Source organism: Cyprinodon tularosa, unplaced genomic scaffold, assembly GCF_016077235.1.
Source record: "Cyprinodon tularosa strain WSP-4 unplaced genomic scaffold, ASM1607723v1 ctg151, whole genome shotgun sequence".
Lineage (NCBI taxonomy): Eukaryota > Metazoa > Chordata > Actinopteri > Cyprinodontiformes > Cyprinodontidae > Cyprinodon > Cyprinodon tularosa.
The window spans coordinates 1,096,090-1,123,578 of record NW_024038343.1 but is presented as its reverse complement, the minus strand read 5'-3'; the positions used below and the strand labels follow the sequence as shown (position 1 = coordinate 1,123,578).

At 37.0% G+C, this 27,489-nt stretch overlaps 1 protein-coding gene across 4 annotated transcripts; it reads left to right on the top strand.

Annotated features, from left to right (window-relative positions):
* The first annotated feature begins 1,866 nt into the window (after positions 1–1,866).
* Positions 1,867–25,490, top strand: etv1 (ETS variant transcription factor 1). 4 transcript variants are annotated; one of them, XM_038279580.1, is made up of 13 exons: positions 1,867–2,239; positions 2,480–2,569; positions 3,469–3,559; positions 3,858–3,905; positions 7,628–7,681; positions 14,764–14,893; positions 15,846–16,034; positions 16,956–17,203; positions 20,501–20,572; positions 20,669–20,737; positions 20,827–20,996; positions 22,820–22,921; positions 24,403–25,490. In XM_038279580.1, the coding sequence occupies exons 1-13, from the start codon at positions 2,093–2,095 to the stop codon at positions 24,622–24,624; spliced, it is 1,632 nt and encodes a 543-aa protein (XP_038135508.1). In that variant the 5' UTR covers positions 1,867–2,092; the 3' UTR covers positions 24,625–25,490. The 4 variants fall into 4 exon arrangements, with proteins under 4 accessions (XP_038135508.1, XP_038135509.1, XP_038135510.1 ...); XM_038279581.1 differs by having other exon boundaries at positions 1,869–2,239; positions 20,504–20,572; XM_038279582.1 differs by lacking the exons at positions 1,867–2,239; positions 2,480–2,569; positions 3,469–3,559; positions 3,858–3,905 and adding an exon at positions 4,100–4,635.
* Positions 25,491–27,489: the final 1,999 nt, after the last annotated feature.

Sequence of the window (27,489 nt, the reverse complement as noted above, 5' to 3'; positions counted from 1 at the left end):
GAAAGCTATAAGACAGCAGCAAAGATAATTGTGTTTTCATTATTAACTTTTTTTGAACTTTTTAATATAAATATTAAAAAGAAAGACAAAAAAGTTATAAAACTTAAACGAAATCTTTAAGTTCAAATCTACAAGTTTAAGTTTATATGTTTATATATTTATATTATATCATATTATATTATTATTATTTATTTTATATTATCTTGTGTGGTTTGTTGTATATATATCTATAAAAAATGTTTGCATCTGGAGAGGTAACAAGTAATTTCCCTCTGGGATTATGAAAGTATTTCCGATTCTCAACTCCTCCCGACCAGTAAGTGGAGCACTAGTTCTGTACTTTATTTACCAGGCGGTTGCCAGGTCCTAGAAGATGTGTGCACGAGGAATATGGAGTGATTTTTCTGCCAAAACGTTGTACAAAAATGCATGTTGCGCACACACATAAAGCATGTTGCAAATGCGTAAAGCATGTTTCACACAAACAAATCTTATCAGTCACAAATAAACATGTTGCACTCAAATAAATGTTATTGTTCACAAATAAAACTTGTTTTACAAACTCTCCTCAAATGTCACACACAAATAAAACTTTTTTTCCAAACTGTCCTTAAATGTTGCACACACACAAAAATTTGTTTTACAAACAAATTTTGGGGAAACGCAGCTTGACGTACTGTAACACCGACACGTTTCAGTTGTTTCGATTGTATGGCGTCTCCTGCTGTCGGTTAGTCAGAATGACAATTCTCCATGTATCACATGACTTCTGGCAGAAACTTACCGCGGATGTGAAGAATTGTCTCGTACGCGAGGAGAAGCTGTTTTGCATGCGAGCAGAGATCATTTTGTACTCGAGGACAATTTACAAATTATATTTGCAGTGCAATGTTAGAGTCCGGTTTGTAAAACAAATGTTTGTGTGTGTGCAACATTTAAGGACAGTTTAAAAAAAAAAGTTTTATTTGTGTGTGACATTAGAGGAGAGTTTGTAACACAAATTTTATTTGTGAACAATAACAGTTATTTGAGTGCAACATGTTTATTTGTGAGTGATAAGATTTGTTTGCTTTATGCATTTGCAGCATGCTTTATGTGTGTGCTTTATGTTTGTACACAACGTTTTGGCAGAAAAATCACTCCATACAGGAACAAGTAAAAGAATAAACCTGCTTTCTGTAAAATGCTTTCTGTAGTTTCGTTATTTATTTCATAAACTTTCCATCTGGCACCAATAACATATTTTTGAACTGAAATGATTTTTTATGCATGTGTCTATCAGAAGCTGTTGATGCTGTTAAATATAGAATAGTTTATGTGCTTTGTGCAGGATTGAACACCATATTATCCTTGCCAAGAATTAAGGTTTCTTGCATGCAAATTAATGTTAGGAGTTGTAGGGAGAGGTAGAGGCTTTTCCAGGGCACCACACTTTATTTGCTTAAGTTGCAAAAAACAAATAAAAAATCTGTCCCAATAGACCTCAATTAAATCCGAGTTGATGTTGTGTAAATTTATAAAGCAATCTATAATTATAAGTTAGTTTTCTTCATGTAAAAAAGCTTTTCCCCATAGGCTACATCTTTCTGTTAGGAAATGTTGTTCTTGATCCTTCGAAGAGATTTAAGTGTGACCTGTGCGTTACTTCCAGGTCAGTGCCTTCTGCAAGTCTTCAGCGCCCAACAATGTATCCCTTTACATGAGAGGGAAGAGCTGGCGCTTAAGCAAGTCCCTCTGGAGGCTCTTCAAAACACCGTTACCATGGTCACAAACTTGACCGAATAGAGAAGTGAGTGGCGCGTTTGTGTGTACACACTGTATCTGAATGGAACCCAGGAGGGAATGAAGACAGGACTGTGTGTGAGATGAAAGGAGAGGAGAGGAGAGGAGTGCAGGTGGACTATGTCTGAGTGTTTTGAATATTATCAAACAATGATGCAAAGTTATTATAGATCATTTAAGAGGCCATACTCACTGATACTGAGCCTACCCGTGCGCACCGCCTGCATCCGGGCGTGATTGACTGCCCGCAGCTATCTGATCCACTGAAAGGCATTGACAACCAATAGGAAGCAGAGCGCCGCTTGTTTCCATGGGAGGCCCCGGGAGGCGATGCCAAGCCGCCCAGAACAAGCACAGAGAGCGGGGAGACACTCAGACAGCAGCCGGGACCGGTGCAGATCCTGCCGGCGGCTCCGTGGCTTTCTGTGCCTGGATGAAAACGACGCGAAGGCGCCAGGTGGGTGCATATCCCCCCCCCCCTTCCTTCTTCACCTCTCATCCACTGAAGTTTATATTGAATTAGGAGGCATTTTGGTGCGCCCTCTATAGCTCCGTGCGCTCCTTTTTACGCGCTGTTTGTTGTCTGACAACTTTAGTTTGTTACAGTATTACATCGTGAAGAAAACTGCGTTTTAGAGTAGAGTTAATGTAATTCATAATATATATTTCTTTTGGTTTCTATGCTCTCCTTTTACAGCGCCTGAAAGGAGTGGGACAGGATACAGACTGGAGGTCTTGGAAAATGGATGGAAATCATGACCAGCAGGTGCCTTATTGTAACTCCATAGTGAGTAATCACAACTTCACCCAAAACAGTTTATATAAAAAGAATTTCCTTTGTCTACTAATTCAAACAGTTAATTAACGCAATCTTGACTTATTATTTGAATCTGTCTTTTATAGTTTACATTGGATTTATGATCTTTTGATTTCTTTTTGATTGCTGTGTAATCTATCATGGATTAAACTTTCTTTTAAAACTTTTATTTCTTAACAAAATAAAGCTATATGCTATCTATGCTTATGGTAATAAGCAGGTTTTTATTTCAGTTAGAATTTCAGCTGCACTTTATCAAAGAAAAACGACAATCAACAACAATAATGATTAAAAAAACCTAATTATTTCCACACATGTCTTGTCACCTTAAAAGTAGAAATCTAAAACTGGAAGAAATTGTTTTTATTTACATAGAAATGTAAAGATGGATTGGGTTTTTCTATAATAAACAGTTTTTATACTTTTACAATGCATTGTTATGGGGAGACTGTATTGGTCACTGCAGCATTGTTTCAATCTAATCAATGCAACACTTTCTTACTGCATTTTCATTGTAATCTTAGAAAATATTTCATAGATTTGCACTTAGACATAGAAATATGCAAATTAAATGCAGCCCATTTGTTTAGGAGGGAAAGTTAGCAAATTATAAAACATCACTATAAGTGATATCAGAATATCATAATGGTAAACTGCAATAAATGTTATCCTTTCAATCCCACTAAGCAATGATAATCATGGGATTTCAGGAATGGTCAAAACATAAACAATTGTGATTTTTCTTTTCCCCTCATTTGTCAGCTTTAGAAGTAAGTGGAGCTGCAATGAATGGCCTATTCAGCTCCACTGGTGATAGAGCCTGTGTTTTTGCACAGAATAGAAAGAACGATATTTTTTTTTCCCCCCAGAAGCTGCAAAGGAAGACATCGAGCTATGGAAGTCCAGCAAACGAAAGAAAAAGAAAATTCATTAAGTCCGACCTGGCTCTGGACACTGAAGGTAGGTGCAGGACGGAGGGAGAAGTTAATTTCACGGCTTCTAAACATTTAGCAAAATTCAATTGGCTTGTGGCCACCTGCACTGCTAACTACAGAATCTCAATTACAGCACAGCGGCCTGTGATGATCCTCACAAGCCTCTGTCAGTGGTCAGAGACACAAATTGACTTGTTATTAGCAGCACACTCGGAGCTCTAGCAGTATATCAGCCAGTCATAATGAACCAAGTTGTTTCTGACTCTTCTCTTTGGCTTTGAATGTTTTTCTTTTGTAATTCTTTTTACCATTTCTCCTCTCAGAGCTCTTCCAAGACCTCAGTCAGCTGCAGGAGACTTGGTTGGCAGAAGGTGAGATTTTTTTTTTTATCTCAAGTAAAAGAATGAACGATGGTTAAGAGAATGGGAGAGGTTGTGCAGTGGTGGTGGTGATAAGGGGGAGGAAAGCAGCTTGGAGTTACATGCTTTGCGTTGCAGTCCAATTAAAAGCCTGTGTGGAAGAGGCACCTTGTGTGTCATGCATACATTAGAGACTGTGAGCGAGGGGTCTTGAGGGAGACCAAGGAGGCTCTACCCAGAGAGTGTCATCACAGATTACCAGGAGAAAGCTCTCCGACGCTCACTGTCGCTCCTGTTTTTGGCAGCAGCCAACACGCTGCGCGCCAGCCGCCACCAGAGCTCCGCTGCAGCCCACCAACTCTCTCCTTCTCTCTCTTTCTCTCTCAACCCTCTCTCTCTCTCCTCTGCCCTCCCCTCTTCTCTCCCGGTTGCTTCCTCTCAGCACTTGTCTCTTTATCTTCTACAGCTGTACTTTACTATCACCTTGTCTTCTTGAATTTCATTTCTTGGTGGAAAAAAAAAATGGATCTATAATTTTTTTTTCTTGAAAACTTCCAAAACAATCCAATCTCGCTGAGAAACGACAAGTTTTTATGCTTTTTACTTCCACCCATTTCTTTTCTTTTTGAATACTTTTTTTCTGATGGCAAGACTTGCTCACTGTGGTCTAACTGAGACGGGATGCTTCAGGATTTAAGCGCGAGCGTCCTCTTTCCATCGTGTCTGCAGCACAGAACTTTTGGTAAAAATGTCTTTCTCCCTGTGTTTAATGTTAGTTTTTCTCTCTCCTCTTTAATGCAACTTCCTTTACTCTTCCATGTAATGCAAAAGTTTAAGACAAAGTTTGGTTTTTAAAACTTAAACTGTAAAAATAATTTGTAGTATGAGAGTTTTAGTTCTTGGCTAAAGCCAACAGTTTTTTTGTAAAAAAAAAAAAAATGGCAAAACATTTTTATAAAAAAATTTAAGCTGTTCTTCAGCAATATTTCTCCTACAGTACATAAAAAAAATGTTTTTTTTTTAGATTGTGTCATACTATGTAATTTATCGCATTCAAAGTTAAAATACATTAATATGGATATTTGTAACTTAAAAATGTTATTTAAAAAATGACAAAAGAAACGTTCAATTCTAAAAATGTTTCTCAGGTTTAAATTAATTTAAAGTGATTAAGACTATATAACATGTGTATATAACATGTTAATATAGAATGTTATATACTAAGCTTACTATTTAAATATGCCTTTAGCTTTGATATTTTTTAAAGTTACGTGGATTTAATTGTATTTGTATATTTGAACTTTATAAAATACCAAGTTAACCTCAAAGCTTTGTTTCGGGACAGTTTTCGTCTCCTGACAAAAGGGACTCAATCATTTATGGACACCATCTATTCTTCAACACCTTCCAAATCACTCACCGCCAGAGTAGTCTGAATCTTTTAAAAAATGGGAAATATTCTTTTGTTACAGATCCGGGAATATTTAAACAACTCTGAACGGCCGTGAAGCGCAATAAGGTGTTATGAGTAAAAATGTAAAAGAAGTGTTTTAAATATTTTAGTATCTAAAGTGATGAAAAAGGAGACAGTGGCTGGGGGGATTCCTCTTTTAAGGATTACAGTTCTGCCTGTCATGGATCAATGTGATGATGTACGATTCAAGATTGTGGATTTAATGAATGACTTCCTGTCCATTAAGATGAAAAGGAATACCTTCTCATTTCTGAGATTTATTGGTTCAGGTAATTGGACGAAGAGGAAGAATTATTTGAGACAGGTTAAATTTCCGACTCCAAAGACGGAGATGTTGAAGGTTTGTCAAATGACGGCTAAATGTCTTATCCCCACCCCCCACCCCACCTGGTCCAAACTATTGTAGACGGCCTCTTTAACACATTTAGGTGCCTTTTATTAGAAAGAAATAATTATATCAAAAACTACATTTTACAGTTTTAAATTCTAAAAGATTCTTCTAACTAAAATTAGTTTAAGTTAATTCTCCCTAGGTTTAAAAACTCAAAAAATTGTTTGAGGATTCACTTTTTTAGAAATTTGTAGCCCTTTTCTTGCTCTGTGGCGATTTGGTTTTGTGAATGGCAGCAGATTTCCAGCTCTGCCGTTCTCCCCGGGAGTTTGTTGCTAGGATCAGCTGGCCCATTCACAGACTGGGGCCGCTGACTCACCCATTCTGTACTTCCTTTAAAACCGGAGACAGCACCACCTGCTTTTGCCCTTTTTTATGTGGTTTTAGATTCTTTAATCTGTGTCTCAAGTCTTCTTCTAAGCCCTAAAGCTTTTGATTAATGTGTTATTTGATGCTGGTTTGAGAGTCTATTGGCGTTTAAATAATCAAACTGAAAACCTTTTGACTGAATAGGGTATATTTTTTTTAAGAAAGGGGACAAAGATTTTTCTCCATCTATAATTTTTTTCCTTTATTTTTAAATTTGTGGAGCAATTTGTAATCTTTATCCGTTAATTGTTTACTCTCTTTGATTCGCACCTCTGATGAGAGGAAAAAACACACCCCTGACCAAATCAAGAGTGATAAAAGTCTAGAAATCTTTCATTTTTATTCAGAAAACCTCTAGACACGTCAAGACAAGTTATTGGTCTTGTGATAATGAGGATTCACCTCTTTGTGTGTATAAATAGAAGTGCTAATGACACATTTATTATGTCTTTTTTGCTGTGGAGAGTCCAACTTGAGGGATGTAGAGAAGCTGTCACAGAGTGTAAATACGCTGGAGATAGATATGTGCATGCCTAATTGGACCTGGAGTGGAGCAGGCTTCATTATTTTAGTATTAGTCCGGGTGCAGGGGGGGGGGTGTTTGAAGTGCAGGTGAGGCATTCGGTGGTTTGGAACAGACCTAACTCGGTAGGTACAGGTGGATTCACCAGTAGGGAGGAAGCCAATTAGATACTGTTAACAATGGGTGATTGGCTGCTAGCAAACAGTAAAAACCCGAGGATATGGGGCAGTCAATGGACGGGGTGTCCTCTGGAAGAGGAATCAGGAGGTTGAGAATGAGCCAGATGAAAAAAAAGTAAAAATCCTTTCGTAAGAATGTATGTGTAGGTTAAATTTAATAATCAACAACATTTACACAGAAGTTTGGAAAAATTACTTTTAAAATGATTTCTTTAAAAAAGGCACATCTTTAAAAAAAAATTATAATAATAATTTAAACTATAATATTTTAGAAGAAAATCAAATTCTGTTATTAAGTAAAATTGATTATATTGTATTATAATAAATACTGAATTTTTAAGAAAAGAAAAAAAAAACTCATAATTTATTCTTTGATTTTGATAAAACAATATTCTTTTACTGTTCTCTAAACAATTATTATGGCCAAAATAAATAAAACTGCAATTAAATAATTTATTTTGGTGTTTTTCAGTGAGTCAGAAGTTACTTCTTAAAAAAAAACACGGATTAAATGTGGATTTATGAGGATTTAGACACAGTTAAAAAAAAAAACTGTCAACAGGGTGGAAAATGTATCTTGAAAAGATAAAAACATTTATTTTAAAAATTTGCAAAGAAAATTAAATTCTATGAGAAATCAGGCAACCAGTTCTAACTTTTTTTTTAGAAAAAAAAACCTCATGAAGTGGTGACACACATGCACAACATGCGAGGATAAAATATTTGTTTCTGTACAGATTGGTGTATGAGACTGAACAAAAAATCTCTCTGCTTCTTGTTTTCCGTTTGTTTCTTCAGCTCAAGTTCCAGACAATGATGAGCAGTTTGTTCCAGACTTCCAGACAGAAAACTGTAAGTAAAAGACCTCAATGCTTTGTCTTTTTGTGACTTTTTAACGTCTGTTCAAATCTGTCTCTTCTTGGCGTTGTCTCTCTTCACTTTTGCTTTTAAATACAATCAATCTATGGAGATCTGCTGTAGCCTTGCAGGTCTACAGACAGGTGTATGGAAACCAGTTTATCATGATTTGTTTACCTCGCTTTCTTAGTCCTCGTGAGCCTCTCTTTGCTGCTGTTATTTATTTGCATAAGGAAAACATCAAAATACCGAAGCAGACTTTTTTAGCTGATATTTTTATCTCCAACTGGTCTGAACGCCTTTTAAGTGATGATTTCTGTTTTTTAAATCTCCCACTGTAACCTTTCCTCAAAGGGCTTCTGCATAAACCATCCAGTGTGGTTACATTTTCTAAATCAGGCAGTGTAAAATTAGTTTCTACATTTATCTTTTTTAGTGGAGGGTCGGTTTGTGTTGCACACCCACTCGCTCTCTTCAACAGAATAAAGACAGCCGTTACCCTTTTTTTTTTCCTGTTTACATAATTTATCCAACAGAATATACATTTATGTTTCTAATAATAGGGCAGAAATGTTGTTAATGTCTGAGCTGAGCTTGGTTCTCATATACAGTCTTAAGGAGAATAGAGGATGTTATATATGTTACCTGGTTGTGAACATCGGTTGCACATGGTGGCTGGTGACTTGGCACGGTCTGTCTCTGGAGGAAGTAAAGCCAAGGTGGGGACAGAAATTGAGTGAGTGGAGCTCAGTGGGACTCGGATTGAGCACATGTCTTTCAGATGAGCCAAAATACACATGAAACTGTGAGGAAAAAACACAAAAGTGTGTGTCCACGCCATGGTTTTCATCACCCTTTAACCTCAAGTGCAACAGCTGAACAAAAGCTAGAATGCTCTCAGATGAACATGCAGCAGACAGAAGACATGTAGCGTCTGGTCAAAGGTTTAGATCATGGTTAAGTAGGACCATAATGGAAATAAACAGTAAGAAAGATTTGGAAAATATTTTTGTTAAGTTCTTTATTTAAGATTGAAATAAATGGCCACTTTAAACTTTGTTTTGTATAATGATTTGCATAAAAATGTAAAGAAATCGCGAAAAACAGATTAAATTGCATTATGGTAATTTATGATTGCCCTCACACAAATTACTACTAGTCAGGTCAGCATTTGTGAATTAAGCAGCTTTACTTAAAAAATAAATACATCTAAATAGTGTGTCTAAATAAGCCAGTGATGAATTCCACTGTGAAGAAGCTGTGATGTTTAGAAAAGCCCAGAACCAGAGGTCACTAAGACTGTCCCGTTGTCCTTCAGAGGTAGCCGGGGTGGGTGGTCATCATGGCAGGAGGCTGCTGACCATCTGAATTGTCCTGTTGGCAAACCTGCAGCAGACTGGAGAGGCACTAACAGATGGCTGGAGGGTGAGGGCACTGTGGTTGGGCGCTTGAGTAGGCATCCCAGCCGGCAGCGCTCCCATATGGGTTTCACCGATCTGAGAGACGAAGGCACGGTCGCTGAGGTAGAGGTGGTAGTAGGAGAGGAGCTAAATACAGGAAACTATAGGAGAAAACATATTTTCATTGACATTATTAGATTCCTGCCTTATCCAAATATACCAAAAGACTTTTTTGCATGATTGTTTTTTTTCTTTCCCCATCTTCATTTTGATTTAATTAGCATATTTTATATTTTCTATAATCCAACATTAACAGTAACAAAGTTGTGTTCAAAAACGCATTGCTTTTTTAATACTTATTAAGAACGTTAAATAAAAAAGCGGTTTAAAGGTAAGAGATAAATAGCAGTCTGTATACGTCACTTTATTATCTTTAAACAAGGTTGCAGCGTTTCTAAAGCTGTTTCGAGGAAGCAATTCAGTGTGATTGTCCCAAATTACGCTAACTTTGGTGAGTCGGGCCTGAAAAAGGCAATAAAGCATCAACTTTAACCATAAATAGATGTCAAGTGCTTGAACTATTAAGGTACAAAATGCTTATTCAAAAATAAAGAAGAAATAGTTTTATATTGATTTAAGCAAGATTTAATTATCTCTGTCTCCGAGGTTAAAGTTTTCTCCTTTAAATATGTTTTCACAAAAGTTTTAACTATTTATCTTAAACAAAGCTTAAATTTAATGTGTCTTGAATTAAAAAGTCATCAGCAGAATTGTAATATTCAGTTGGTAAATGAACCGATTATTTGGTTTAGCATATATGGTTTCTTAGCCCTTCACAAAGCATAATCAAACTGTGAATAGATTTAATAGTTTAAATGGAATATTTAAAATCCTTGAATCTAAGTTATACGGACATTGGTACTCCGACAATAGTTTGCTTAGGATCACCTTCCCTAGTTTGAAACATAAAGAAAATACTGCTACTCTCTAAGGGGGGAAAAAGGGTTATAATAAAAAATCTGCCAGCTTTTTTTTTGTTATTTTTAAATGTTTTCTATTTTGGTTTTGCCTTCTTCATACATTCAAAATTAGTAGCTAATGCTATTTATCTTTGCTAGTGTGTTTTTAAAGTTTTTACTTAACCTGCTACATGGCTTAAAGCACATTAGCGATCCTAAGGGAAAGAAAAGGTTATCTTGGCTGAGGAAAAAGACTAATTTTTCATTGTTTTTTTTTACATTTTACATTCAAGGCTGAGCATATTCATCATAAAACAGAAATCTTTGAAAAAAAAACAAAGTAAAAAAATTTTTTTTACATTTTAGCATACATAACAATTCTGTTTTTTTATGTCTAATGAGGCAAAGGTTAAATGTGTCTTTTATCTGTGGAAACAGATATGACTTAACCCCTTCTCATTAAATTTTTTAAAAATGAACTAAAATGTTAACAATTCAGCTTTGTTTTCGACATACGTATTAAGTCGTGTTAAATGTATAGTGGAGGAGGTTCTATTTCTGGCTAATTCATAAAAATATGTGGTCCTCCTAATTGTCAATCGTTCTGGTGATATGTTTACATAAGGCCGTCCTACCTGCTCGTCCCCATTTTGACTTACCAGTGGTGAGTCTGACATGCTGGAAAAATTCCAAATCTTCTTTTGAAAAGTAAGCTTGTATGAGCGACGCTAACAGCAATTTTTAAACAGAGCGTGCACGAGGAGAAATGGGCTCGTGCACGATCTTGCACGCGTTTAATAAGCGTTCCCTCTCGGGAGCAGGTACAGGGTGCATTTTTTGTGGAGAGGGCGGGTCTTTTAAAAATTATGCGAAAATTCTCCATTATACCTTTAAGCTTTCACCTTGTCAAAAGCACTGGTAAAGCAATGAAAATATATAGAGAGGGATAACACCACTTTGAAAGTTGCGACTTTCAAAGTGGTGCTTACATGCAGAACACAATCCACTTATATCTTTAATTGTTATAGAACAGTTATGAAAAGCATTAAGTGTATTGTCAAGAAATATTTATATCACAATGGATACATTTTGCAGTAAAGCAAAACGTAACTGGACGACTTACAAAAGAAAAAAAATAGCTGCATTGACACTGCATACTAAACTTATATAATGCATGTAAAATTTTAGTTGTGTTGGTGTTTTTTTTAACCTCTAATTTCATGTCCTAACCTCCCATGAATAACCGGGACAGCTTTCCTCAATGTCAACTTTCTGCTCTCCACCGATTAAGCAGCATGTGTAGATTGTCATAAGGCTGAAGGAGAATAAGGAGACATTTCTTTGTCTCAAACTCCAACACAGATGCTTACTATTAGCATAACTTAGCAGGGAATGAAGGAGTAGAGGAGGTGTAAAATGAGGCCACACGTTACCAGCAGATCTAAGCTTCCATCATTTAACAGCAAAGGCGAGCACCTACAGTAGGTGAAAATGGAATGGAAGGGTTTTTGCTGTTGCCAAAAGACCTGTATTTTTTTATGAATGGACTGGAGAAATATCTGCCAAATGTAGGCTCTTTATCTGCCAAAATTCACAATTTGTTCTTAAGAGTTCACAGCACATTGGGCCAACAGATCTTTGGCTGTGTTTAGAAAAAAAGAAAATGCACAAGTTTTCTCTATATGAACAATAACTGGGATTTTTAATTTGAATATTTTTTTTCCACAATCGTTATGCGACTAGCTGTACAGCAAAGACTACTTAATGTTTAAGTCAATGGCACAAAAACATTTGCATTAAAAATAGACCTGATAATTGCTCTAACTACCTCTTCTTAACAGCCCTCCATCTTGATTAATCAATACGGAGATAATGAGAGCAATCAAGCCATGATGGGCATGACATTCTGGACTAAAAAGGAAGTCTCTGTTTTAGTCAGAGGCAATGCCCTAGCTATTGATTTGTGTACCTTGGCACCCAACTGACGAAATCTATTGTGACATTTCCATTTCTAATTTAAGACGCTGCGCTGCTGCACATGTGAAGCCAATGTTAAGACCTGGTGTGACACTTAAAGTCAAACGTTTCCTTAGGGACTTTTACGCATTAAATGAGTAACTTAGGCACTTAATTTTAAATCAGTGTGAAATAAAGAAATGAAAACTATATTTTTGCTTCTGCTGAATTGCAATAAGGTTTTTTTTCTAACTTAAAAAAAGACATTTTTATTGTAGTTAGTAATAGATAAGATCAACTCGCTCAAGTAGTTGCCCCTTGTCACATGATTCACTTCTTATTTTGGGTGAAGCACAAGTGATACATTAAAAAGGGGCCACTAAAACTGAGAGGGTGTTTGACACAATATGAACACACATTGTTTTTGCTTAAAAATATCATGTCAGACAACATAAATAATGATACAACGTCACTACTGTCAGATGAGTGACGCTGAATAGTAAACCTGTGAAGGATTGAGACCAAAGCTTCTTCTTTCTCTGCTAAAATGGACAAAAAGTATAAAAAAATAGACCAAGATTTTATAGCAGAAGATCAATAAAACCTTAGAGTATCCGCAAAATCCATCTCGATTATAACCCTTTGATTGTTTACTATTGTAGGTGGTTTACTACGCTTTTAGCATGGATATACTTGATGTCACATCTGCAGAAACAGAGCAGGAATTAAGTCAGCATTAGGGAAAATTATGTTTTCATCGTAGAGTCAGATAAAAAAGCTAATTTACAAATATTTACATAATTTCTCTTTAAATGATCAAGATTTACGTATTAGGTCAGTGTTTTGTTCAATCATCAAATATGTTATTTTTTTCTTTTTCATTTTATAACAATTATGTTTGTTATTTTGCTATGTAATTTATTCAGAAATTTTTTTATATATATTGTTGTTTTTATTAATTAAACCATGTGTTAATTGTGTCAATTTTTTTCAAGCCTTTACAGCTCATGTGGAGCTATTTTGTTTATCCACTTTATCAGAGCAATGCTCAACTGGCATCTTATGTTTCCTAATTTAAAGTTTAAAGTTTGGCTTTTATCTGTCCTTTTCATGATGTTTGGACTCCTTAAACCTTAAGGTGGAGGCCTTTGTGGGAGAACGAAGTGGCGTATTGAAAATGAAAGGTTAGTTAGTGTTGGATAAAAGCTAAAGTGTCTAAAAATCTCTTTGATCAGATTCCAGAAAATGTTTTCTGAACATTACTGTTTGGCAATCCCCTCCCCCAACTGTTGCTACACACTGTTTATCAGCTGCATCCTGTGTTTAAGAAAGTCAAATTTAGCAGTTAAGAAATATATTAGGTCACAAAAATATAATCAGTAATTGTGTGGAAGCCAAAGGTCTTCCACTAAGTGAATTATGTCTTTGTTGCATTTTTTCTAGGCTAATATTGTGAAATTATAATGTTTGTTAGTAATGTTATCATAGTCTGGGAATCTCAAACAGATCTAATCGTGGTTGCTAATCAACGTAGCAATGACTTTAGTCTTGACATGGGGGCTAAGATGTTGTTTGGACTCCAGAGGGTCTAAACAAGCCTCTGCTTTGCCTGTAGCGTCAAAGGTCTCCCCTCAGGAAGTGTCTTTTTGACCTCCAATCGATGACCTGGAAAGGTCAGGCCCCCAGCGAGGGCTGCGAACAACCCCTGAGGCCTGCCATGCGATGCCCGTGTGCCCTGGCCCCCAGGGGCCAGTGAAGTGTTGGCTGATAGCAGATGTCAGTCAGTTGTAAGCAAACCTGAAACAGCTGCCAGATTCCAGTCTTTTATATGGGGCAAACATTTTAGTTCTGCAGCTTCACCGACTGTTGACAAACTGTCTCTGTCTCTTTGTATTTATGGCTTCTGATGAATTTCCTTTTAACTCAGGGATCCGCCATCTCAGTCTGAAACATCAGTGAAAAATGACCTCTAAACTGGGCCAGGCGGCTCTGATAGAGCACCGTGGGAAGGCTGTGCTGCTGCTTTGTGTTCAGCCGCGGTGAGACGGCGATCGGCCGGGCAACCTGAGCCTGACTTCATTCTGACTGACTGGCTTTTCTTCAGAGACGCAGTCAATTAGATTAGCGTTGATCATGACTCGAGATGATGGGATGTTAATCAGGACTGATAAGGCACTTAACAGCCTCTCAGATGCACCGAGCTCACGGCGAGGGCCATAGGTAGCAGGCTCATCCCCACCCCACCCAGCCCTTTGGATCAATGATCCCGTTGTTGTCGTCTGGAACGTATTGACAGCCTCCTGAAAGCTGATAAAGTATTTATAGGAGCTTGCTGCACACCCAGTTTTATGATTGTCATATTTCACTTACAGAGCCCCCACCAGGAAAAAGCCCAACAAATGAGATTTTAAGTGAGTTGTTTGTGTAAGCGATGGCCTGAGATGTCAAATGGAAGACAGATAGAATCGGTGTTGGTGCACATTCAGGCTGATGTCTACATTTCTTGAACTGTTTATCTACACCTAAGCAGCAGTCAATTTATTGTTTTATTTAATTCCGGGTTTTGTTTTTTTGTATGGAGCCTTTAATTTGCAAACACCTATGAGCGTTTATTTTTATCTGAATTGAGAATTTATTATGAGAATTGATTTACTTTAATATAAAGTAATAATTAAAAAAGAATTTGTTGAAAAATATTTGAAATGATCGTTAGACTCCAAGATAATCCAGGGATCTTCTTCTCTTTGTCTTGATGACACAGTGGCTTTCCACGGACTGCAGCTGAAGATCAAGAGGGAGCTGCATAGCCCATGCTCAGAGCTGAGCTCCAACTGCAGTCAGGAGCGGCCCTTCAAGCTCCAGTATGGAGAGAAGTGCCCGTACAGCATCAGGTGGCTGGTCTTTTTTCCACACTTAAATTATTCTTTGGGAAAACTTATTTCTTTGCAGTATTCTTACATCAAGATCCCAGTACCTAAAGACAAAGAAACAACAAAAAATAAAAAAAATGTTATAATTTCTATATATCAAGTTAGGCAACAATGAGGCATTGCCAGGTAACATATATACAAAACAGATATTTAAAAGTTACAGTAGCTTCAGCTTTGCAAAACATTTATTTCTTACTAATCCATAAGTTTATAGTCTAATAATGACGTCGAAAAAAATACAAATGACAGGAATTTTTATTGATTGAATGAGAAACAGGATGTTCTCTTTAAGTAGCTACACACTGCTGGTCAGGTGGCTGAAAGAAACCTACTCCTCCCTCACTTATTAGCATTAATTTGTCTTATAAGTATTTTAATGCACAAAAATGCGATAGTCCCAACTTTTAAACTAAATAAATGACCATGTTTATCTCTAAATGAATGCTACTTAAAAATGTCAGCTAGCAGGTGAAACCAGCCTGCCTGTTAATCAGAAAACCTGAGCCAGTTAAAGCTAATGTCAGCCTATAAAGTATAATTTACCCTGTAGAGTATATAGGTATAGTAGTATATATAATAGAAAATTATATTGTACACAATAAAAACATATTTAAAAAGTAAAGAATAAAGAAAAATATGATATACCGCTATTTTGAATTTTGTATCACATTGTTTTTATTTAATCATTCATTGTTTTTTTTATGTTGTTTTTTTTTAATCTTAGCTCTGGCTTTAATTTCCCTTGATGTTTTGTGTTTTTTAAAGACACTTTTTCTGTACATCTAAATATTACTGCTTAAAACTGTAATGTGAAAATGTGGATATTTTATTCATAAATAAATAAATATAATAAAAAAATATCTTTGGAGTTCTTGAATCTGTTATCTAATGACTGATTCATTTGTTGCTGTAGTGCCTATGAGCAGAAGCACCACACAGGAATGAAGCCCTCCAGCCCAGTGACGCCCCCCTGCAGCACCCCTGTGTCCCCTCTTCACCATGGTTCGCCCACGTTGGCCCCCACGCCCAAACCGGACCGGACTTACGCCCACATGCCGCCCTCACAGCCTCTCCCTGACAGCGCCTACTCCATGGACCACAGGTACTGCACCAACATCCTATTTACATGTGTGACACACTGCTCCATTCAAAATGAATGATATACCAGAGTCACGCAAGTTTAAACACTTGTGTGAAGCAAGAATGTGGCAGAACGGAAAACCAACAAAAAGAAAATTTAACTTTTTAAAGATTTAAAGATTTCATAGCATGTTTCTTTCTAGAGTCCGAAAACATATATAAGTGAAGTCTTTTAAACCCTTTAAAAAAATCTTGAATTACTTTTTGTTCCATTTTTTCACTCTATTAAGTATGAAACGGTACCAGAAACAGAATCAGGTTGATAAGAAGTCATATTTTTGATACAGCACACAGCCAATTGTTGGGAAGCGACAACACGCTTCAGTTTTACTACATCTTCACTGGTTATGTAGCGTAGTGCTCAGTGAATTTGGAAAACAGTACGTCAAATATGAATGCCTACAGCGCATGTTCAGCCTCACAGGCACTCAGCAGAGTCCTGCTGTGCCCCCAAAGATCGAATATAAGTCAGCCTTTAAGCTGATGCTTGTAGGAATGCAATGGCCCTCCCGTGTTTTGCCTTTTGTTGCATTATTTTATAACTGGCTAAAGAAGATAATTTCAGTTTCAGAACCATTTAAATCGTCTGTTATAAAATACCTACTGTTTAATCTCTTTTTAATGAGATTCCACATAACTTGCATTAGAGACATTCCCTGGCATTGGTGGTTGTTTGAAGCCTTGGGTAGCCCAGTGCTGACTCCACTAACTGTTGCTCTAGATTGGTAGTCCGGCCCATTGAAATGAGGGTGCTGCTTATTTTTCAGACTTAAAATCAACAAGATGTTTATGGCGCTAAAATAACTCAAAATTGGATTTTTAACATCAAACTTAATAAACGGTAGAAAAGTCTGATAATGTATCTTGTGAATTTTCCCTTCAGATTTAGACGTCAGCTCTCTGAGCCGTGCCACTCATTCCCCTCCCCACCGACGATGGCTCGGGACAGTCGGCCCATCTACCACAGGCAGCTGTCAGAGCCCAGCATCCCCTTCCCTCCACAAGGCTTCAAGCAAGAGTACCCTGACCCCCTGTTCGAGCACCCAGCCATGATGGGGGCACCGCTTCCTCACGGGTACCCGGCCAGCATGATGATCAAGCAGGAGCCGAGGGACTTCACCTACGACTCAGGTGAGAAAATTGAAAAGTTACTGCTGTATAGATTTTACTTTATTTCACTGGAAGCAGATTCATTTTAGGAATGAGAGGAGACTCGATGGGAGGGGCTGTCGTTTATTGAGTTTACCCATTATTAGGGCAGGGGTTCTGGTCAGGCTGGGTGTCTGTGCCGTTCACCATTTCCTGTTGAGCTCTAATAGAAAAGAGGAGAGGCTGCTGTGTGGGGGGGGGTTTGGTCACAGTCCAGAAGCTGCCCTCCCACGCATGTTTTCTCCCTTTGGTTAGAGACTAAAGGGACCTAATCAGGAGGCTCCAAGGAGCCCGAGGCTACACCAGAACATGAATGAACATCCGTCGGACTCTGGGGTTCATTCACAAGGTAACGAAGAAAGGACCCAGAGGAGATAGAGCTGTATAGGATCAAGTGTGACCAGTCGGAAGGAAAAAAGAAAAAAGCAACTACCTCCTGGGTGATGAGTTTAAGAAAAAAACTCTGGGGCCCCAATCATGTCTCTTATGCTGCATAATAGTTTGTGTGTGTTAGCCAAACAGCTTCTCTTGTTTAGTTTTTTGTGTGTCTGTTTTTGTGTGTTTTGTTGTTTTTTTTTTTTGTCATTGAAAACCAGATAACTGTGAATTTTGGTGTTTTCTCGCTCTTTCGTACGGTAGATGTGCTCACCAGGTTTCACAACTGTGTGGCTTCTAAATGCCAATTAACACCACTGGATTATGCCAGAAGAAACATGTGGGTTTCAGTGCTAAGACATCTTATTTCTCAACAGACAGTCACTTAGTAGCTACTTGGTTGTTATCCCTCCGTTATCAAGTCAGTGATTCTCACAACCAGCCAGTCTGACTCTTTGAATCTTTTCTTTCAAAGAAAATTACAAACAAATAAAAGGAGATTGCAATCCAGCTTCATTTATGAGTAGGAAAACCTACCAATAAAGTTTTTAATTGAAAAAAATCTAAATAAATGTTTTATTATTCAGTCAGGCAATGGTAAACATTAAAAGAAGGATAAGAATAAATAAGTAGAAATTATACAGAGTTAAGGTTAAAAAATGTCATACCAATTGTTCTGCACAAGTAAGATGGAGCATGAGGGTGTATTTATTAGCAGTTACTGTGAAGCATAATGACAGGAGCAGGCCTGTCGGAGAGGATGGGAGGGGAGTCGTAATTTCATTAGGAGCAATTTCCTCTACAAGCCCATTACTTTGATGAAGCTCAGAGAAATGTTTATGGGCCTAAATGAAGGACTCTACTGTGTTTATTGAATATTCACTTGGTAACCTGTTTGCTTGCGTTTTTCATCAGAGCATCAAGTTCTGAGAGGTTTAAGCATAGGAAGAAAATTGATATATTAGTTAGAACACTTTCCAAACTGGACAACTTACCGGATACAGAAAAGTGAAGGAGTTTGAGAAAATTTGTGAGCTTTGTCATCGGCAAATGAGATTCCAAAATGAAATAGTTTTTATTTGAATTTTTATTATTTTTTCTTGTCATTTTTGTTTTTGGTGGTTCCTCGTTAAATCTGTAGGACCTGTAAGGATATCTGGTATTATATTTAAATAGTTTTAATAGATGAAAATGTTGGAAAATTACTTTCAGAAGTCAACACGATCTGCTGACGCTACTGTGTTTCTTTTTACTACCTTTTAAAACTGACTCAACCAAAACAAGCAGCTTTTTGGCGAGACGGAGTGAACGGCATCCCAATGTTTTTGTAACGTTTTTGATTTCCAGGTTCATTCAAAATCTTTTTGTTCTGTTAACATCAAAGTTATCTTAAACATTCTTAGCTTTTAGCTAAAGCATGGGCTTCATAAGATTATCCACCTGCACAAGAAATACGTAGAACATGTTTGTATAAAAACAATATACTTGGCAGCGTTTACTGGCACCAAGTACTGAACAAGAAAAATGGCTACTGGCTCTTCTAAAAGTCACTAGACAGCATCATTGACTAATTTGCATATTTGGATGTAGATTTTAGGATTATCAATCTTGAAAGACAAAAGCTGATTACAAGAACACTTAACACATAAAATACTAACTAACTTTATGAAATAAACTTGGGTACAATTTATCGATTGGGTGATTTGATAATTTAACATAATTTATTTATATAGAGTGGGTTTAGGTAAAAAAAGATATCTACCTTTTTTAAACTTAATCCAGCTTTGCACATGTGATTCATTAACAATAAGGACTTGGGGGAGGAGCAGATGTCCTCTCTGATGCTACATTGATACCTGTCAGTCCATGGGAAGAGGGAGGATCTCACTGCAGTAGACAAACAGGACAAACAGCTAAATGATTAGTGCTTACATGTTACATCGCCATTGAAAAACAAGGAAAATGGTGGTTGGGTGTGTCGCTAGTGAAAAAGCCACTCTAGGGCTGTAAAAACTTGTAAAATATAGGGACAAAGTTGCTTAGGTGGCAAAAGAGCCCATTAAAAGAAATCAACTTATTCTTGTAGTTCTGATGAAATTGTATTAATATCGTTTATAGCTATGTGTACTTGCACAAAATTCCTTGACTGGATTAAATGTATTCAGATTAAAAGAAATTAAAAACTTTAATCGGGATAAATCTTTACTATGTGCACAAAATGAAATATTTTAATGGTTATTCAACGCTTCCAATCTCAATGATATTATCAAATTTTTTTAGATGGATATGATGGGATTATGGATCTGCATAACCCCCTATTGAGCAACCAAATCACAATATTCCAATTAGGTTTATGATCGATTTTAATCCCATTTGCCCTTTGTTAGCTAGTGATAATATTATAAAGAAAATAGTACAGATTTCAATTTTTTTAAATCTAATTTAAAAATGGTGAATCCCAGTTGGATTACCTTTTGTTTAGCACTTGTTTTGCCAAAGTAAAATATCTTGCAAAGTATAATAAATGCCAGAAGATGATCTACTTTTTTTGTAAAATAAAGACTCTAGCACCTGAACATCAGATTTCATCAACAATAAGTGTCATGGCATTTTCATATCCCTGCGTTGTGAAAAGGTTACATCATATCAACATGTGTTTTCATATTCTGTGATTAATCTTACTCTCAGTGGAGAGGCCTGGGGCCAGTCTTAACTGTGTGATACAGTGCGTTCGCCTGTGGCTGCAAGACATTACAATGAAGATCCTGGAGGGCATTTTCTTTAATCAGAGCCGCTGGTGCATTGATTGAACACACTGTGGCTGTTCACAGATAGCTGAGGTAGTGTTCCTAATGCCGCCTTCAGGCCCTTTAACACCCACTCTCATTCTTGCCTGGGTTTCAGCAGAAGTGCCTAGCTGCCATTCTGTCTACTTACGACAAGACGGCTATCTGGCTCACACTAACAGGACTGAAGGTACTAACGCAGACACGTGCGGATGTAGTAATGGTGGTGAATGGGGTTTTTTAATCCATAATATATAAAAGAGGTCCTTTTTTTCTCTTTTTTAAGGTTGTATGTTTGACAAAGTGCAGAGGCATTTCTACGATGATACCTGTGTGGTACCTGAAAAGGTTGAAGGTGAGTTATCCCTTAGAGTTTAAAACATTGATAGATTGTGCTTAGGCTGAGGTGATTCAAAATAATTCCCTAATTCTTTTTTTGTGTAGGTGATATCAAGCAGGAGGCAGCCCTGTACCGGGAGGGTCCATCATATCAGCGCCGAGGCTCATTGCAACTCTGGCAGTTCCTGGTGGCTCTTCTTGATGATCCGTCCAACTCCCACTTTATCGCCTGGACCGGCCGTGGCATGGAGTTTAAACTTATCGAGCCTGAAGAGGTAAGGGCCTCCAACATCATACGTATTTATGCCCATAGTTTTACTTAACTTAAAAGTTTAAAAAAATAAAGCAGCAAAGATCTGTTATGAATGGCCCCTCAAAGGAAGCCCACCCTGATTGGGCCAAATCAGACACTTCTCATTTTAATAACAAAAGCTCCATTAACATTAGCAATTATAAATTTGTTTTTGCATTTCTGTGGGAGAGAAAATCCACTGTAACTGTAAATTCTCTGGCCTCTTGCAACTATTGTAAACTTTCGAAATGGCCAAACTTATTGTGTTCTTTTTTTCAAAGCTGATGTTTTCTTATGATCGTTTTGTCTTTTTTATGATATCTTTGTTCAGACGTACAATTTAAGACTATCTTGACATAATCTGCAGAAGGAGACATCAGCATAATTTCCTATCCCTTCAATTAAATTAAATAAGCTTTTTTCCTGGTTTCTGTCACTTAAGATTAAAGAATAAAATTAACACATATTTCCGTAGTGGCAGCAAAATACCTTCTGTACTTCTACTACAGCCTTTATACTTGAAAACTAGATCAGTTTGCTCAGATTTGTATATTTCAATTTTTTTCCTTTAAACCTGATAACTGCAAGAAAAAAAAGCATTTATTGGTTTTACATTTGATGTTAAACTGACTGTTTTTCCATGGTCCAGCATTTGCTATTGAACAAATTAATGAAATGATTTGAACCCTTTAAAGAACTTCTTGTATAGTGACTATAACACTAACTCTATAGAAACACAGAGACCTTAAAATTCCTCTAATCTTCTAGTGAACAGAAACAAAACAGACACTTTAACTCAACCATAATCTCCCTTTATACTGTAAGTCAAACAAAGACATCTTCTTGGTTCCTCCTAAGATACAAAATCAGCCTCGACAGCCCAACCTCTGCACAGAGCTGTTTGATATTCATTCTGCTGATCAGATTAACTGCTCCTCATGATTAATAAAAATGTTCCTCCGTTTTTGTTCTTTTTTTTTATATAACTAAGAGAATTAAAACAGAATAACTGCTGCCTAAAGCATTTTTCTGTAATTTCATAAGTTCAAAATAAGAATTAAAAAGGAAAATCAGATGTTAAATTATAAATCAGTTAATTTTAAGAAGATTTTTTTTCCCCCTAAAATTGAGTCCCCTCAAATACAAAATGAGCCTGGATCTGTTTATACCCAATCCACTGAATGACTTGGCGTGGGGCGGGGGTGGGGGGGTCTATCAGCGGGTGGGAGTGTAGGAAGCAGGAGACAGATGAGCAGGTGGCAGCGGTCCATGGAGCCCGACGGTGTGTGGAAGTGTGGGCCAGCCACAGCTTTCAGGGGGTCCATTCATACCATCAGGTGACATAGCAGACAAATGTTAGCTAACGGCACCTGGCTTTACAGGTGTACGGTACGGCACATATGTGGTAATATAGAAAGTACAACCTGTGAGAGAGAGAGCAGTAAATAGGAATCAGGAGTAGAAGAGTCAGTGAGGGGAAGATGGAGAGAGCTGTTGTAAGTTTGGAGTGCGAGGCTGGGTGGTGGGAGGTCTGCTAGACAGGTGCTGCAACATCTGCTGCCTCCTCAGCTGGCTCTGTTGACAGGCTGCTAATGAACACATCCTGGTCAGGTCTGCTTAGTCTGGACGCAGCCTAATTACTGGTATTAAGGCAATATAGATGCATAAGTTTGTTTAAGATTTCAGCCGCTGGTGCCATCTTTTGCTGGAAGGGAAATCATCTCAGCTGTCAACGTCTATGAATGTCTTCACCTTTGCATTTCTGTTTTCTGACTGCTTATCGGAGTTTGTCTTTGCTTTGTTAAGGTGGCACGTCGATGGGGGATACAGAAGAACCGGCCAGCCATGAATTATGACAAACTCAGCAGGTCGCTTCGTTACTACTACGAAAAGGGAATCATGCAGAAGGTAAAAGTGAATATAAAAATAAAACATTGTAAAAGTAAAGAAGTTTTGCAACCTATTCAGAACGTTTTTATCTTTGCTCAGAGGGGAAGACAGAATATTAAACAGCACGTTTCACATTTATCACCACCCCTACTAATTATGTGTAAATCCACTAAAAAGATTATTCTATTACTGCAAGAGTAGAAATTTAAACTGAAAAACTATGATCCAGTAAACATATTTATTAACTGGGGAAATAATAGCTTATTAAGAAATACATATTTTTTGCTTTTTGTGGACTGAAATATGTTAGTTTTTTCATACCACTTCTCTAAATATTTGAAAACTTGCTGTCATTGAAATCTCTCTTACTAATCAGAGAAAGATAAATCTTTAAACATCCCCATAGATCCCCCATAGTCCTGGTTTCTCTCTCAACCTCCTTTTTCTACAAAGTCCCCCAAGCTGATCTCTAAAGGATTTAGTTTGAGGATCATAGATGAACAGAAAAGACAATAACTTTTATAGCTGCTTTTGATTTGGCCTTTGACTTTATCTTTTAGCAGAGACAGCACATGCATATAGTATATGACATCAATGTGACAGGCCCTAGGAAGTAAAATAGGTCCACAGCATGATAGATCTTCACCATACTTAACCATGTATAATAGCTTATTTTCCACTTATTAATGGTTCATTTTACCTCAAACACACAGGATATGGCCACTAGCAAAAAAAAAAAAACTCATCTGACCAAAGCTCATAGTTATACTTAAAGTAGAATGTAGGGTAACTGTTAAAGTAAAAAAAAAAAAATTATGAGTTACTGTATTATTTAATTGCCCTGTGGGATTAATTAAGTATTTTTGAATTAAGGATAGAAAAATTCCTGGTCAATAAACCCATTAAAATGATTGTTATGGAGGCTTTATGAGCCCAAAGTCCCGCTATTTAGGTCTACAGCAAACCTCTGAGATTTACCTTACCTTCTTTTCTATGCTTTGCCAAGCCATGCCTGTTATAGTTGCAGTGTTTTCATTTGTGTTGAAATGAATGAGATTTTGTGTGCGGGAGTGTGTGTGTGTGTCTGTTGGTGTGGTTTGGCTCCATTCCTTAAGGATTTTCGTATAAGCAGGTAAAGAAAAAAGAAAAGTATTTGTGTTTTTCCTGTTCAAAAATAAACTGGATCCTTTAACAGTGGAAGCTTTGCAACGTTGAGCTAATGAGCTGTAATTTTTTTATTTTTTGATAAAGTCAAAAAACCAAACGTAAAAACTGAAGCCATAGAAGTCATAAAAATGTTGTTTTTTTTGTTTTTTTTGTAAAAGTTGTCTGTCTCCAACTAATTTCTCACATTTAAACTAGGTTTTATACCCAAAATGCTCAAACCTGACCTCACCTGAAGACTTTATTATTTACTCATTTATAAGAAGAGGTTGAAGAACTATAAGCATTTATCTCAACATCAAATAAAGACAAAATATTTAAATTTTTTCTCTCAGGTCGCTGGGGAGAGATACGTCTACAAGTTTGTCTGTGACCCCGAGGCCTTGTTCTCCATGGCGTTCCCCGACAACCAGCGACCGGTGTTAAAGACGGACATGGAGCGGCAGATCAACGAGGAGGACACGGTGCCGCTGTCGCACTTTGACGAGAACATGGCGTACGTTCAAGAGGGGCCCTACTGCCAACCTCATCCCTACAGCGAAGGCTACGTTTATTAACAACACACACCTTCGCTCGCTGTGCTGCCCCGCTTCCTCCGTACACCTGAGACTGCCATGTCCTCTGATTCACAGTCGCTCCGGGAAAAAACTGAACCCACCCACATGCAGACACACAAGCACACACGTGGATACACACAAACACACACAGTGACACTTCTCTCAGTATGTCTGACATACACACACTCATTCAACCCCTTTTTTTCTGCTCTTGAGTTTCTGACGTCCAGAGAGTGCACTTTATGGACAGGAACAGCACCAGAGTGTGTGTTTGGCTTTTTTTAAATGTTTGTGCATTAATGCTGAAAGCATTCTGCCTATTTTTCTTTATAAACGTCATCATTTTTAGCATGTGCTGCCCTGATTAGACTGGATTCAGCAGCTTAAACGTTGGTTTCCTGCAAAAAGGACTTTTCTTTACAGACAAGTGAAGCAGATACAAGGAATAAATTTAATTTTGTCTTAATGCAAATATCTTCTGGAAATGTAACAGTACTTCCACAATGAAGAGAAGGTTCTTTAAAAGACTGATGTGACGGGGGAAAAAGTGACATTTGAACTGAGTAGATCACTACTTCCTCTCCTCGAGGCTGGCCAATGTTCTCTGCCATGACTTCAACCAAACTGTGGGTCTCGTCATGTTCGTGTTTTTTCTGTAACACCATAACCTCCACCGGATCATTTCCTTATCAGTGCAAAAAAAAAAGACAAAATGTGTGGGTCCCAATTCGTCCCACTGTGAGAATGCACTGGAGAACAAACGGCCTGTGTTTAGGATAATCACCAGAGAAAATAACTCAGTCGCTGTGTAAAAAGAAAAAAAAAACGGATTTGTATTCATTTTTCATTCAGGTGTTCAGTTTTTCAGTGAAAAACAGGTGACGTCTATGTACAGTTAAAATTATTTCAGAATACCTATTGCATCCCCAAATAAAAAAAAGGAGACTTTCAACAGCAAAAATGATAAAAAAATCTTGAAAAAAAATATTTTTCTTTCAATTCTTTTCAGTTCTGTTCCAGGTGAACGCAGTGTATGTTTTTTTTTTTTTGAGAAGTCTTTGCAAACATTTCTTTGTTTGCTTTTTGGTAAAACAAAAAGAAATATGTAGAAGTTTATAATGTGGTGAATCAAAGAAAGTCGTGTTATATTATAATGTTGTATAATCAGGTACATTTTGTTGCTGCTTCAAATTGTAAGTGTATTTTCTAGTCTCAAGATAAAAGGATATCAAAAAACTGAAAGCATTTGGCAACTTTTGCCTGCTGCTTTGGATTTCCGTTCATGTTTTTTCTTTTATTTTCTTTTTTCAATGCATAAAGAAAAACAAGAATCTGGGCTGTCTGGGTTGTTTTTGGAGGTTAATATGTGTGGGATGATGGGAATGGCAATAGGAACGTTCTGTAATAAAATAGTAAAAAAAAAAACTAAATGATGTCCACTTGTCAATGCTTACATCATTAAACAATCACATGAAAGGTTTTGTCAAAATATGTTTTTTTCCCGCTTTGTTTGATGATCAACCTTTTTTCTAGTTTTAATGTATGTTACTTAAAAAAGTATGAATCCAATACAGCTTCCAACTCATTTTAATTTAAAGGGTTTCTTGGTCTCCCCCCTCCCCTCCCTGCACTGTTGCTGTTTGGTTTACTGACCTAATCAATGGACTTCACCTGTTTACCCTCTCTTCCTCATTTAAACAAATTAGTTTCTTAAAAAAGTTTAATTTAAGCAAATTAAAAGGGAAATTTGTTGCTTGAAACTCTAAAGTGCACAATTTTACTCCTCTATTTAAGAAACGGTATCCAGAAGAGAAATACTTGCAACAATATATTGTGTGACTGGAAAATGGACAGGGGACTGCAGGATTTCATAGGAAGCTTTAAACAGAACCTGTCTTCATAAAAGATTTTTATTCTACATAATATTTTACTCTTTATTAGTGTTATGACAATAGGTGCATTGTTCTTGTCTGAACTGTTCAAAACACAAAGTTTTCATTTCATCAACCCTAAAAACAGAACAACACAAGTTTTCCACCATATTTCCACCATTATTTAAGTGATTTTATCAAGAAGCCACTGAGAATCATGGGTTTTCCCTGGCTTCCCATCCCCCACATGGGACCAACATCCATTAGTTAAATCGGGGAATTCCACAAAGTTGATTGTTTTGGCAACTTTCCCTTAAATGATCCCATATTCCTTGTTTCATTTTAAATTGTTCAGGTCCTTTACAAAAAGCAATCAGAAGAAAGAGCTGATAATGAATTGTGTTGACATAGATAGATAGACAGATACAACTCCTTTTTTCAATTTGGAAAATATGAGATGCAGACATGTTGGTATGATGATAAAAAAAAAATCCTTTCCAATTTGTAAATTATTCTGGTAGAACAAAAAGCACAAAGTACTTAACCAGCATGACACCTGAGGAAAAATCAATGCCTAATTTAAGACACCACTTTTTCTTGTAGGTACATTGTCTCCGATCTTTTGTTTCTCTTGTTCCACACAAAACAAACACACTCAAATAACACTCTCTTAAACTTATTGTTTCCTTCTTGAAAGTGTCACTATTGCTAAAAAATCAATGACTAATTTAAGGAAGCATTGTTTAATTGCTTCCACTGATGGAAAAAATGAAAACGGATGTGTAAGTAATGAAAAAAAAAAAAACCCTACTTGCCTTAATTTGTCAGAGCAGGTTACAAGCCAACCCCATTACAGTCCCTTCTCTTGGACTTATTTATTGATTGTCTGTAGTGTAGGGAATTGGCCTTAACTTAAACACCTGATTGCTTCCCTGAGGATATTTAACAACATCTAATCTGACATATACGCTGAAAAAGGTACACAGTTAGTGAT

Coding starts and splice junctions, on each gene's coding strand:
- etv1 (XM_038279580.1), top strand. CDS start 2,093: ATGGGAGGCCCCGGGAGGCGATGCCAAGCCGCCCAGAACAAGCACAGA. Junction 2,240..2,479: donor AAACGACGCGAAGGCGCCAG/GTGGGTGCATAT, acceptor CTCCTTTTACAG/CGCCTGAAAGGAGTGGGACA. Junction 14,894..15,845: donor AAGTGCCCGTACAGCATCAG/GTGGCTGGTCTT, acceptor TTGTTGCTGTAG/TGCCTATGAGCAGAAGCACC.